The sequence below is a fragment of the Rhipicephalus microplus genome, chromosome 2 (genome assembly GCF_043290135.1).
Source record: "Rhipicephalus microplus isolate Deutch F79 chromosome 2, USDA_Rmic, whole genome shotgun sequence".
Classification (NCBI taxonomy): Eukaryota; Metazoa; Arthropoda; class Arachnida; order Ixodida; family Ixodidae; genus Rhipicephalus; species Rhipicephalus microplus.
In genome coordinates this window covers 231,409,113-231,423,738 of record NC_134701.1, presented here as the reverse complement: position 1 = coordinate 231,423,738, position 14,626 = coordinate 231,409,113, and the positions used below count along the sequence as shown (strand labels likewise).

The window sequence follows — 14,626 nt, the reverse complement described above, 5'->3', positions numbered from 1 at the left end:
AAAGAGAAAAAAGAGCATGTAGAAGAAGACAAGTTTGCTCAATGTGTGTCCTGAACGAACATCACAGTTGGAATTTTTATTTAACTGCTGAGCAGCATTAGACTAATGTCAGAGAAAGCAGTTCATTTTTCCTTATGTTTCGATTAGCAACCAACAAGGATTAGCCATAACCCCCTCGGTTTCTGGGTACCCAGTTGGGTACCGTTTTAAAGGCTACAGATTATCACGATTCCATATCTGCATGCCCGAATCGGTCTTTGCACAGTAAGGATGAGTTGCCTGCACGAAGCACTGAGAAGTGGCACTGTGTGTCTAGTCATATTCACACAAAAAAAAAAGCAAACAAAAATGACCGAGTACTGCACGAGCGCTCGGCTGCGTCTTCAAGGTAAGTGACAGCTTTTTTTCTTTCTTAGTTATAGTATGAATGATGCCTATAGTACATTCCTTTAACTGTGGACACCCTGTAGATCATAGCGAAAGTCGGTCTGATATTTTTGTTTCACTCAATCTTGGAGTCTTCAAACGATCCGGAGTAAGCAAATGCGTACCATCAAATTTTGAGACAACCGTTCAGTTTTTTTTTTTTTGAATTCATAATTTTTCTGCATTTGTTTTTAAGGGCAGATAGTCAAGAAATGCAGTTTTCCAGAAGCTTTTTTTCATTGGTGCATTCTTGGGACTGAGGAGGATAAAGAAAGAACATTCTAGGAGCTAAGAAACAACTGTTCTTCCAAAGCTCAAGCCATTACAAGAATTCTAAGGAAATACTTTCGTGCTTAGTTAAAGCACACATTCTGGCACAAAACCTTCTGGAAGCTCTGGAATCCTTGTGAATGTGAATTTTCAAGTCGATAATGTCAATAATGAAGCAGAATGGACAAGATGACCAAGTGTACAAACCGAGTTGAGGTAAGGTAATATATGTTAGGTACTCTCATATATGAAGGATTGACGTGTACAGATGAGCCTATACACGGAGTCACAACCTACCTTTGTACAAAATGTCACACATCATTTTTCATACTTAATTTGTGAAACGACATTACTTTTTGTACAAGTGCTAGCAATACGTCACATCATTTTAGCTTTCACAGTATTGCCTGCTAAATACTGAAAAACAGCGTAACGTCCTCTGTGACACGTAGCCTTTAAATAGCCAAACCAACAGGTAAAGAAAGTTAGCAGTATGCAAATACCTCAGCAAACTGAGCCCTTTGTAATGTAAGAGTGACCCATTCATTAAAAAAAAAGGAAAAGCTCACAATGGTCTCTTTTCTTCCCTTTTGTTTTATGCAAATAATGGCAGCACCACAGATTAGGACCGAGGCAATCATCTGTACAGCTGTGCGCCTTTACTTTACAAGCACAAAGCAAGGTCGGCTGAAGCAGAGCAAGACCCAATATTGCTAAACCTTACTTTCACATTTGGGACCTAGACAGCGTTATTAGAGTATAGGTATACACAGAGCATCACACATGCGATTTTTGAATGCTAACACATGTACTAAACGATACAAGTGACATAAGCACGAACTAAATAGCGTGAGCTACGTTTAGAATTACTATCAACCCCCAACTTTATCGAAGCCCTAAAAGTGTCCTGCGACATTTTTCTAAGATAAAATACAGTAACCTTGACTTCAAGTAGGCTAGGTATCCTGACAATGTTGAAAAAGTGTTGCAATGCTCATTTAATATATCAACTTTCACATTATTTAACATAGCAATCAAAGTAGAACGCAAAGAGTGAAAAGCCCAAATCTTCACACTGATTAGTAACAATGTGTCAAATTTCAGACTTTGTCAAACATGCCAAGTATTGTTTTTATTAGCTAGTTATTTCTGAAGTGCCCAAAAGTTCCTTAAGGAAAGTTTTCAGTTAATTCCAATACTAAACGATTGCTCAAATGTTCACTCAGGTGTTCGTGGCAAATTATTTATCTCCTAGGAACTGCAAAAAGTTTACATCATCTGGACTTGGGCCGGCGTGAAAGTTCATCTGCAGGTTGTTGGCGTTTATGGGTCTACAGAACATGTTACAGTAATATACAATGCAGATGAATTGGATTCAATTTCCTGATAATGCAACCCAAAAACATGTCTTTAATGCAGCCATTAACACAATCTGTATCGTGGTGCTGCTTGACAGAATAAAAACTTGCATCTCTACAAAAAAAAAGTGGATGAAATTAGTCTCATCTTAAAAATTATCTCATGCTAGGCCAAGCAAGGGGGGAAAAAAGCGGAGCAGGTGACTAAATCTAGAAAAATGCACGAAACATAGCTGCTAAAGTGCTTGCTGGCATGCACATAAGTCAGACTACAGTATTTTCACATGCCAGTAGTAACAAAAATATTTAACGATTCAAAATACTAAGTTGATTTGTTAGAAAGCTGACAAAAAATATTGCTCTAGCAGAAACAACCCCACAGGAAAAAAGACAGAACTCGGAGCTCTTTTGTCTTCTTCACTGTCATGGTGACTTTCGCACAATTCCAATGTCTAAGAAAGACTGCTCATTTATTGGGTAATGCATATAGTAACAGAAGCCGGTGTTGCTCCTCACAACCATATTCAAAGCAATTTAACAAATTTTACACCACTGAATTCAACACCCTACCAAATAAACCAGTAAATTTTCAAGAGTCACCTACAGGAACACCAAATAAAACTACTAAACTAGTTCTCACCAATATGGTATTATGTAAAGACCAAGTTTCTAATTATTTTGAAATTTTTATGCAGTAAAATAAAAAAAACCTTTGCACTAGTATATCAGTACAGCATCATTTTAATCTAACACACATTATTTTAAATATGGGCCAGTGCAATATCTAAATATTACTAAAACTTGCCAACTGTAGTATCTGGCTCCTTCAGAATACAGTTGACTCTCGTTAATTCGAATTCAAAAGGACCTCTGAATTTTGTTTGAATTATCAAGAAGTTTAAATTATCAGAAGTTCTCAGATATATGACTGTGAGTGATATGACATCACACATTATGATTAAGCATTGATATTATTATATTTAAAATCTTTTTCAGCATTTTTGAACCTTAACTGCATGCAATGAACAGAAAGCAGAGGTGTAAGGTCACAAGTTTAATGGCTATTTACTGCTGATCAGACCTTTTAATGAAATCATGAATTGCCAACTGCTTCTTTGCTATATGTGCCTTCAGTACAAAGCTCTCTATACCAGCTGAGAAGCATCACGGTTTACCATGCATGTGTTTCGTTTCAAACATTTGTTTATAAGCACAGCCTTTTTTCTTGAAGGCCTGAGGTGCCTGTTTTTTTATTTTTAGACTTATTATTACATAAATCTCGCAAATTTTTAAATAGTGGTGAGAAAGCAGCAGATATTTTCTCTATAGAAGTGCACAAAGTATGAATTAACTGAATTATGGAGTTTGATTTAAGAGGCTTTTAAATTGACTGGAAGAATAGAGGGCCAACTAAAAAATTGAATTTTGTTTAAATTACCTGAAAGTAAGAATTACCAGAGTTTGAATTATCCCAAGTCTACCATACTACATGACGGACTCACCTCTGCTAACTAAGCCCATGCGGACCATGTCAAAATCCATGATGCACGGAAACTCCACGGTACTGTTTCTGGAAGTCTTTTGCTATGACTTTTTTTTTTGTTTTTTCGTGCTCATCAACCATCCTCTTACTGCAAGAGTTCATTAGCTGGATATATTACAAGAAGGGGATTTCAGCAAATGCAGATATGCCTACTTCTGTTTCAGTGTAAAGATAAAGTTTCCCTGCTGTTTGGGTAACCTAGAAATTGTTGGCTATAGTAGCTAGTGCTACTAATTGACAACAAAACTGCATCCACTATATTAGGCCAGAAGTGCAGTTCTTAGAGCCTCCTTTTTATTGTTCAGTCTGCAATAATAATGAGGTATCTTCCGAGATCATGTCATAAAATACATCGAGAGAGCCCTGCTCAACTGCAACAGCCTTGCAAACATAATGTAGAGCCACAGACTATATGACCCAACTGAATTTTAGAGCTTGCTTGACAAACATTTTTATCACAATGCCATGTACAATGTCAAGTCATTTCAACTGCTCTCGAAGGACTTAATGGTATTCATAAAAAGGCAACAATGGCACTCTCGGAGTACCCATACAAACAAGCTTCAATTTTTATGGAGTGTCCTAGGGCCCCTCGTAATTATTTATCAGTAAAAATGAATTGCACTGTGTTCCAAGAAGGCCTGACACTAAACACAGACATCCCACTGACATGCAGGCATTGACATTACCACTGAAATTTTGGCCTTCATTCACACATTTGATATAAAACAATGAAGTTGACAGCAGAAATTTCTAATAAGTTATATCGCCTCAAACTGATTTAGTGTTTCGCACTAGCATCCCTTAAAGTAAATCGTGTGAGCTTCTTACCGTGGCTGCTGCTGATGCTGGCGGGTGGCTGACTGACTTCTTGGTCATGATGACAGTTGTAGTCTTCTGCTCGCTTGCAGGCACGGAGGTGGCTGGTGGCGTCACCGATGCCGCAGCTGCCGCCAGGGCAGGACTCACAAGCTGCTCGGCGGCCCGAACCACTTCCATGACGCGCTGCTCCACTGACTTGCTGTCTGCGGGCAGTGCCACTGCCTTGCCCTGCCAAACCAAAGCGACCCGACACACAGTATCCAGGGCGTAAATGTGTGCCACCGTCAATTCAGCAGTGAACAGTGTTGATTCTTGAAAGTCTTTCAAAAGATGTTATGTGGTACACAAAATTGCTATATTAATACAGCAATAATAGATGGTACATACGGTAGCCAGAGTAATACATATTGTAGCTACAATAGTATAAAGTGATACATGTGGCAACAACAGTAATACAGAGGGAAGCAACATTAATGTTAAGATGTACATGTGGTAGCTCTAGCATTGCTTGGCTTATTTAAGGTTTGTTGCCATGTCATAGCTAGGATTAGTCATGTCACGCGCTCAACAAGGAATGCTTAAACAGCTGCTGCTGTACTGATGAACGTACTAAATAATGGGCTGTACTGCAAAAGCTAAATTGTCTTTTTTATCATTGGCCTTAGCAATGCCCAAGAGATGTACAAAAGAAAGCTAAAGTGATAGTGACGTGACACCTCACAGTACCAACACCAGCTTTCCCTAATGCCATGGGCTTTGGCAGAATTCACTCAATTTCGTTCTTTACTGAACGAAAAGTAGCAGAACTGTAAAAGACTAAGAGATCCTGCCTAACAAATTTAGAGAACACTTTTCACTGCCTCTAGCTGCTCAGGTAAGATAAATATTAATTTGACATTTAAAACTTTACAGTGTGTGTGCATGTGTGTGTGTGTGGGGGGGGGGTGGTCTAGCATTCCCATATTCAAGGCAACATCCATGGCAAGTACAAACTTAATTTCCAATTCTTCTTGTAAATGATTTTAAAAGAATTGAATGATGAAAGCAAAATTTTCAAGGACTGCTCTAAAATTATATACAGTGATACCCTCATTATATGACTTTCAGGGGACCACGCAAAGCCGTCATATAAGTTAAGTGTCGTTAAGTTAAGTGTATAAGTTAAGTGTTTAGTGTTGTATAAGCTAAGTGTTACGTATAAGTTAATTGGAAAAACTAAGAATACAGGCAGCGACGCTCAGCCTTGCAAACACACAAAAAAAACATGTAAAGACTACCTGAATAAGCCCCCGACACGACCTTGTTCTTTTCTAAGGAAAGTAGATTAAATTATTCTCGCCAATGGCAGAACAGCATTGCTTATTTGTAGCAGGTGCGAGTGAATATATTCTCAACTTTAAAAATCCAATCGAACACGCTTCTCCTGATAAATTGAGTCCAAAAATTGCTTGCACGCGAAAACAAACAGAAACTGCGTTGCCAACAGCCTCCCGTCAGAAGTGTTTGAGACAGTGTCATCACTATCACATAATGGTGACGAACAACAACTTCACAAGGTTGCGCAGAATGCCTTGCACTCGAATGAGCTGTGTGCATTGTAATTTGTTGCCTTGTGAAGTGCAAGTAGTGATGTACTGCTGTTATAATGAATGTTGACGTCAAGTGAAAGTTATTTTGCACGGTGAAATCAGCTGCATCGCGCCCTTTTGCGTTCTCAAGCTTGTGACTTCACGTTCCACAAACCAGACCAGGATATCAGCTGTATGTCCACCAGGAAAGGTTTCCACAGACCTAAAAGATGAAAATTGGCAGATCCCACATACAGTGGGAATCGATGATATGCAAAGCACGAATAAGAAAGCTTCATATGTCACTTTAAAATCATCACAACGTTACGAGGTGGAGGTAAATGATGCCGTACATGACTTCCGCGTCATGATTATCATGTTTGGATGTGCCATTTACCTTCGTCATCTGTCCACGTCACGTGATACCAAATTTAGTATATGTGGAAGCTAGCGAAACGGTCGCGAACGCATCAAGATGGGCCCAATATACTCCAATGTAGCAATGACGCACGCGCACACTGGGCATAGCAACGCTACGCTAGAAAAACGCGAGCACTCTATGGTCTGACGCCAGGCGCGACCGATATGACCAGCGTCCTTCGGCGCGGCCCAACGGCAACCGGCGCAAATTTCGCGCCGATGAGTTACCCAGACCACATTTGTGACGGAGGGATGCCGGACGCGCTGAAACGCGCATGCGTCAAAGCACCGCTGCGCAGTGCACGCCTGCGAGTATATGGCAGGACTGATGCATGGCGTGACGCCACAAAATGAACGCCGGCGAGCACGCGCACCGCGTCACGTCGAAATGTATTGGCGCCTTGACTGTGGCATATAGTCGTGTTCCCACATGACACGCATCTCACAATTATCATGTTTACACTACTCGCATACCTTCGTCATCCACTGGCGTCACGTAATAAAACATTTGGCATATGTAAAGCTTGCGAAACGACCGCAACCGCATCATGAGTGTGGCATATAGTCATGTTGTTACATGACACGCATGTCGTGATTATCATGTTTCGATGTGTCATTTACCTATGTCGTCCGTTCACTTCGCATAATACCGAGTTTGGTGCATGAGAAGCTAGCGAAACGGCCACGAGCGCATCATAAGTGTAGTATGCAGTCATGTTGTTACATGACATGCATCTCATGTTTATCACGTTTGTATTAGTATCATACCTTCGTCATCCATTCATGTCCCATAATACCGAATTCGGTATAAGTGAAGCTAGCAAAACGGCAGCCGGCGCATCATGAGCGTGGCATGTAGTCATGTTGTTACATGACAAGCAACTAATGATTATTATGTTTGCACCAGTCACATACCTTCGTCATCCATTCACGTACCGTAATACCAAATTTGATATATGTGACGCTAGCGAAACGGCCACGAGCGCGTCATGAGCTTGGCATGTAATCTTGTTACATGACACGCAAGTCATAATTTTCATGTTAGAGTCTGTCGCTTGTGTTCGCCATGCAATTATGTCATACCATACCAGTTTTGCAACAAGTCATGTTAATGAAACCATTGCAAGAGCTTCAGGACCATAGCATGTAAATCATGACATTCATGACATACATGTAATGATTTTCATGTCATGACTAGTCAAATTTGTTCTTCATACAGTCATGTTATGCCATACAAAGTTTGGTATCGGTACCATTATCGAAACGGCCAGGAGGGCTAAAAGTCGTAGGCAGCTAGATAGATAGATACGCTCAAAGTCGCCGAAGTTCGCTAAGAAATGCTTCGCATTTAAAAAACCACCAGGCCTGCGCGGAATGTGCAGCACTCTCACAGCAAAAGCTGGAAGAGCGACCTTTCAAGCCTTTATTTAACACTCGTTGGGTAGCTGCTGCATGCACACTTGCAGAGTATCCACTACACCATAATTTATTGTGTAGTAGGCAGGCATTCACTATGCCATCTTCCGTCATTCTTATGGAGAACCACTGCACACTTGCAAGAAACTCTGGGCATTTTTGTTTTTTTTTGTGTTGTGGCTGACGACGATGAAGAATTATGCCAGAAGATTTTGAAATCCCCACGATCCCCCACAGTGGGTATGCCTCACAGTTTATAGGTGAACAAGATCTAGCTTTTGTAAAGAGTTTAAGAATTCGACGACCCACTCGGAGCACAATTCGCATAGTGTGACACCTGGTTATTCCTTTGCTGTTCTAGAATGCTTTACGACTCATATTAACGCGATTCCTTTCCTGACATCAAGCCTGCCTAAGGCCAGTTTGCAAAGGGGTACCAAGCACCAGCATGGCTCAGTGGTAGAATAATACTGAGCTGGCGTGCAGGGTACCTGGGTTCGAATCCCGCTGTATTCTTCGCGTTTTTATTTGCCAAGTTTTTTTTTTTCCATGCGATAGTGGTTACGGACACCGGTGGCGGCGGTCAAGTACGGTGCCACACGCGACCTATGTTCTGATCTCGTAGAGAAGGAAGGCTAGCGCATAGTGCAGTGCATCTGCTATGTATACTACATAGTATTTCTTACTGCTACTCCAATAATTTTCTGGCGTCGACGACTATGGCTTCATCAGAGCGATGAAAAACGACAGAGTTTGAAAAGAAAAAGAAGCGGGAATATCAAATGTCATAACAGCTCTCGCTGTAAAATATGAGGATCTCAGAAATGAGCTTTATCGCCAGCTGAAGCTACTCTGGACAGAGCTTCTCTTGGTAACAACCCTGTGTACGCATGCGGTCGAGGCGTATGCAGAAGTCAAAGGTGAACATTTCGCAGAAATCCGAAAGGATCAGATGGAATAAATTTTCAATTCTAAGAAGACATCTTATCTCAATCTCTACTTTTCTGATCATCAACCTAGAGAAACGCAAGTTCAGATTTTGCACTTGTGAGTGTATTTGGTGGACATTTGATGCGAGTAAAGGTGCGTTTCTTATTTCGGATGAAATTGGAAAGTCGTCGTAAGATTCGGGGTCGGTGTAAAACTGCGTCGTATAGCCAAGCTTTCTAATACATTATCTCTATGGGGATTTCGCCAGGACCAGACTGATCCGTCGTAAGAAGCGGGTCGTCACAAAGTAGAGGGACGTATAATCGAAGTTTCACTACAGTAGGCACATTCTCTCTATGTTCCTTAAAGAAAGGTATAAAATATCTGCTTCAGTCATTCTTAATTGTCTTTTTTTTTCCAGTCCTGCTTTTAGATAATGTAGATAATATCCGCGTCAAATTAAACCCAAACAGCAGCAAGCGCCCTCGCTATGATTTAGTGTGCACCGTGCAGCTATCGCCATTACCAGGCGCGTGCATCCTGTAGGGCGATTCTGCACATATATGAGTGCCTGTCTATGGCGATAGGTGGACGGAGCACACTATACCATCACGAAGGCTTGCCAATGCTCGGGTTTCAATTGACAGGAATAGCACATCCTAAGAGTGACCTTCTAGTTTAGTGCAGTAAAGCCACCTCATAGCATACCCCCCCCCCTCTTCTTGTCATATATATTTATCTACAACAACACTGCTAATAATATCGACCATAAAGTACAGCTTTATGGCCCCAGAGGTCGCAGTAGACAGAAAATACATTTTAAATTATCAATCACTGCAGTCAGTACTCTAGAACTGCTCAAAGTACTGAAGGAACGTTCAAAAACCTTTAAGTACACAGTAACAGTTCCTATAAAGGTAGTTTGAGGCTGTTACTAATGTGGTGCGGCCCATGAGGTGGATAAATATGCAAGTGCTTTGAGAGCTGAACAAATTTGCAACAGCTACCACAAAATACCACAACTATTATAACCTCACCTCATGATAACATTTCTATACAGTAAACTTCTGATAATTCAAAGTTACTTGATTGCCCATAATATTGGTTAATTTGAAGTTTTTCAATCGGGAGCCTCAAGACGATCATAATTTTTCAATAAAATAGAGAATTTTTTATGTGCCGAGACAGCTGTCGAACCGCGCTGTTGGCGCCATTGCCACTGCCCGCAGCACCTCAGTTCTTGAAGTGACCATCTTGTCTAGTCAACGTCGGGCATCAAATTGATCGCATCAGCTGAATAGGTCCTTTCGCTGTGTTGTGTTGAGTGCTTTAGCCGCACGCTGGGTTGAAGTCTGGTTGAAGTTAGAACGGCGCGACTGGAGACTGGCGGAAAAGAATGCTTTAACACGCACTCAGCGCTTTGTGCGTGCATGCTCTGCTCCATCCTCGTCCCGTTGCGCTGTTTAAACATAGCACGATAAACCAACTAGGTCGCTAACGCACTGTGGGTTGATTCTGCACGTGTTTCCACAGCCGATTTTGAGTGTTGTGGTGGTGACGTTGGATAATGGCAACTGGCGGCCTCTACTAAATGCGTGACCTGGCAACAAAAGTTTAGAAAGTCTTGAAAGAAGTTGACCAGGGAGGCACAGCCAAGCAAGATCTCGAACGAAAGTATGGTGATACGCCCAACTCACTCTTCAATTTCGTCAAGTACAAACAGATGAACTCGATGACGGTAGTTTGCGGGCCGTTCTCAGTGATGTCTATTTTGAAAATTTTGCCGTGGACAACGACGTCGATACATACAGTTCACTAACAAACAGAAAAACAGGCTAGTGGATGACGACATGAAAAGGAACCACCACCGAGGACTGCTGATGTTGCAGCGGGTCTTGTTCTTGCATTGCGATTTTTACGTTTTCTTGAAGAAGACAACGCTGAAGAAGCACTTCAACATCTGTACTGCTTGAACTTGCTAGCCGCAGGCAGGTTCGTCAAGAGAAGATGACAGAGTATTTTCTTTGAAAAATGTCAGGTTTGAAGCAATAAAAGTGCAGTTTTCTGTGCATTTTGCTTAATTGAAAGTTAGTTTAATTTGAAGTTCTTTGTGGTTCCCGTGAACTTCATATTAACGGGAGTCGACTGTATTACAAGATACTTCATAAATGTCAACAAGTTTGTAAAGTGCTTAAAATTCCGATTTCAAATTGTCGTGGGGTACCATATTACTACAACATTGATTCAGAAACAGAAAAAAGGAAGGCAACAAACAAACGAAAAAGCGAGAAAGATGCAACAAAGTCAAAGTTGTCAAAAAAAAAAAGAAAAGCTGTACAGAGATGGCACGTAAGCTTAAAAACATTATCTTACAAATTATGTCGTTGAGTATATCTATACTACAATGCACAGGTGGGACCTACTTGATATAATGCAGCACCACATTTCATGCTTGAGTGCCTTCTGTGGTGAGCAAATAACTTAAGAAAAATGTGACCCTGGGCAGTGAATGCTTGCATGAAGAGTCATTTTTCTCAATGGGTGAAAGATGTTCATAAAAGAGGGTTTTGTTTCCTTTTTGACAGCCAGCATCATTTGATCGTAATTGTCATCTAAAGAATGTAGCTGTAATCTCAACAAGACAGTTTTTCAGAGATGAAATAGATGTGCCAGTCTACGTGTGTGCACGTGCACGCGCATACGCATGCACGCACGTGCGCGCACACACACACACACAGACACACACATGTATAATATATATGTAAAAAAATAACGGGTAACAAAATGGGTAACTTGTGTAGCAAACGACAAAGTTGGAACAGGAAACACAGAGGAGGAGAAACTCCACTCTCCGGCAAGGCCAGATATAACTATGCAGACAGCTTTTACAGGGTCACAAGCATATTCTATGCTGGTTCTTCAAATGAAACTGTTCCTCTATCTTACTGCAGTTATGAGGGCATAGACTACTTTTTTTTCATGTCATCAAACCCCATTTAGAAACTGTACATCATTTTGTAAGCTCATCCTCCCCACCACAATTATAATTGACACCTGTATGCCTTGGCTGACGATGTCCTTATATAAACCTGGGAATGGGAGTGGGGATCGGTCTGAAATTTTTTTTAGTTCTGGGACTGAATGCTTTCTGTCACTGAAACACAGCATACACACTTGTTTTTCTAAATGAGGAACAGGCGGTGCGATTATCCTGCATTCTTCATCTAAAATTACCACACCCAACGCGCATGTTAGATACTCATACTAGTTGAAACTGGCCAGCCTTACATCTACATGCGGTGCGGAACAAGCACCGATGAATCGGCTAGATCAATCTCCAAGTGCAAAGCTCTGGGTAACATGCCAGTGCTGGTGCCTGTGTGGAGTTACTCGTCCCGAGTGCTTTTTTTGCACAACAGTTGGTGTAGGGAGGGAAGGGCTTCTACGAGGAGGGTACCTACATCGACGGGCAAGGTGGCCAGTGCTTTGCCCGAGTGCTGTGAGGAGACAGAGGTGAAGCTGTGCAAGCTGTGCGAGTCTGCGTCCCTTTCCTTCTTCAGCCTTTCCTAAGTGTGGCAACAAAGAAGTGAGGAGCAGGACAGTCGTGTGGGTGAGACAGTACACGTACTGCATGTGCGATAATAATGCCGCACGACGTGCGCAGCGTTTTCGACAAGTGCACACATGCAGCGCATCTAAATGTGCACACAGTTAAGTGCTTTCTGCACAGTTTCCAACGAAGAAGAGGCAGATAGCCTAGTTAATAACGAGACACCACTGCAACACAACATAAATAAAGACACAGGGAGAAAGATGTTAAAAAGAAAAAAGAAAAACAGGTGACAGTAGTGCAGTCTACATTTACTCTGCCTTGCTAGATCCATGCAATGCTGCAAAAGCTGAGAGTCATGCTGGCAGACTAGCCCAACCAAACGAAAAAGATCGTTCCACCCCGGAATCCCTTCCATGAGACGTCAGCTGCATGGATGCTACATGGAAGGCTCCGACTAGCTGCTACCAAATGGCTGACAGGAGTTTTAACATTTGCTGCACTGCATGGAACTAAGAAATGTAGGCATAGGTGTGCACGCTTATCGACCACAACCAGCACATCTTTGTACCTCCAGACTACTTGTGACGTTAAATAAAGAGTAAAGGTCAATGATGCGACTATCATGGTGCAATGGAGTAACTACAAAAGAAAAAAAAACATTAGAGCAGCACAGGGCTATTTATTTACAGTAACACTGCCTCGGAATCCAATATTATTACATATTCCCTACATTTTCCACTAACCAAGAGAAACAATCTACTTTCCAGTTCTCTGCTGCCAAAAATTTTGACAGATGAAAGCTGTGAACTAACAAGAAAGACCCCATGTGTAAAAGAGCCATTAAGCATCACTCAATGAGAAAGGAAAAAAAAAAGCCGAAATGAAAGATAAAAGAAATAATGAAAAATAGAACACAAAAACAAAACAGGACAAGCATTTCTTTGCTAGTAGCAATCTGAAGTCAACCCTGCTCCCGCTGAAAGGCTTGCCACAACAAAGTGGGCAAAGACCATACTTAGCACTGTTTCGAGTTATATATGACCAAATGTGCCACTGAAATCATTAGCCCCAACACAAACTTTAAATAGACCATTGCTCTCTACATAAGCATAGCTGACAAAAATTGCCTACACGATTTGTGAACTACTAGGGAGCTTTTACTTTCCTTTCATTATGGAAAAACTTTTGCATAATTCACTGCACAACTTATTCAAGAAAAGAAAAAAGCAGTTTTAGTAGGACGACATAATTTATGTTGCTTGAGAGCAGAAAAAATCTCATGTACCCTAAGCCAGGCTGCAACATGCAAGAAAAACGCATGCAGTAAAACCTTACGGTCAACAAGTAGCACATTTTCAGACCTAATAATGTTCAGTTAGCCGATTGACAGAGTATATGCACAGCCGAGGTGCACGCATTAAAGGCTCGTTAAGTGAAACCTGTCGAGGAGCACTATTTAAAATCTGCGTACATCTTTTAAAAGGGACATCGAGCACTTTTCTTGAAACCCAAGCCATCGTTGAAGAAAGTGTGATGGTTTTAAATTATTGAGCATCCCTGAACAAATTTTATGAGGAGATCTAATATTGATGGTGACACAGCAAATACAATTTCTGCACCACCAGTGCCCTGTCAGTACTCCCCTCCACTAATAATCGTTTCATTTTTACATAGTTTTAGGTGTGTTAGTTATGATAACCCAATCATTGACGTGCAAAGGCCCTCACACAAGCCGTATGTATCAGCGTCAGTGGTGTAATCTAAAACGTAAAACTCAAAAAAGACCAAGCGATCTACTGTGTGAGTTTGGAAACTCCCTCTGTCGCATGCAATGTAGTAATAATTGGTTTGCCCATTTGCGGCAACATTACGGCAGCTCAAGTTCTTAGGTTGTACTTTCCTGCCAAAGGAAACGTGCGACCAGAGAGACAGAGAGAAGAAACAGGTGTGCATGCTAAACTCACTATGGTATCACGGTCCTCTTTTTCCCACTGGGCTGTTTCTCTGAGTGCACTTTGCTCCTGGTAGTGGTTACAAAAAGCAGCAACAAAAAGAAGGCAAAAAAAGAAACCAAAAGAACCCTCGTTACAGCTCTGCAGCAAGTGCACAGCTCACTGATGAAAACAAAGCACAAATAGTGTACTAGGTACCTTCACCAGTCACAGCGGACATCACAACGAAACTAACTGCATGCAGTGGACTAGTATGCTTGCATAAAAACAGGAGTTAAAACACATTCATACATGCGTAACAGCCACTGTAACGAGGCACAAATAAATCACAGAAGCTAAATTAAAGTAAGCGTGGGAAGAAAATAATG

General features: G+C 41.3%; 1 protein-coding gene across 9 annotated transcripts in view; it reads right to left on the bottom strand.

Moving 5' to 3' along the window:
* Positions 1–14,626, bottom strand: part of LOC119170293 (protein lap4) — a 175,862-nt gene that overhangs the window by 43,841 nt on the left and 117,395 nt on the right. For 8 of the 9 annotated variants that reach the window (XM_037421419.2, XM_037421418.2, XM_037421422.2 and 5 more), the window contains 3 exons: positions 14,271–14,327; positions 12,215–12,319; positions 4,429–4,647 (listed from right to left, as the gene is read on the bottom strand). In XM_037421419.2, coding sequence (XP_037277316.2) covers positions 4,429–4,647; positions 12,215–12,319; positions 14,271–14,327 — 381 coding nt within the window. The remainder of the gene's footprint in view (positions 1–4,428; positions 4,648–12,214; positions 12,320–14,270; positions 14,328–14,626) is intronic. The other variant, XM_037421420.2, reaches the window with a different exon arrangement.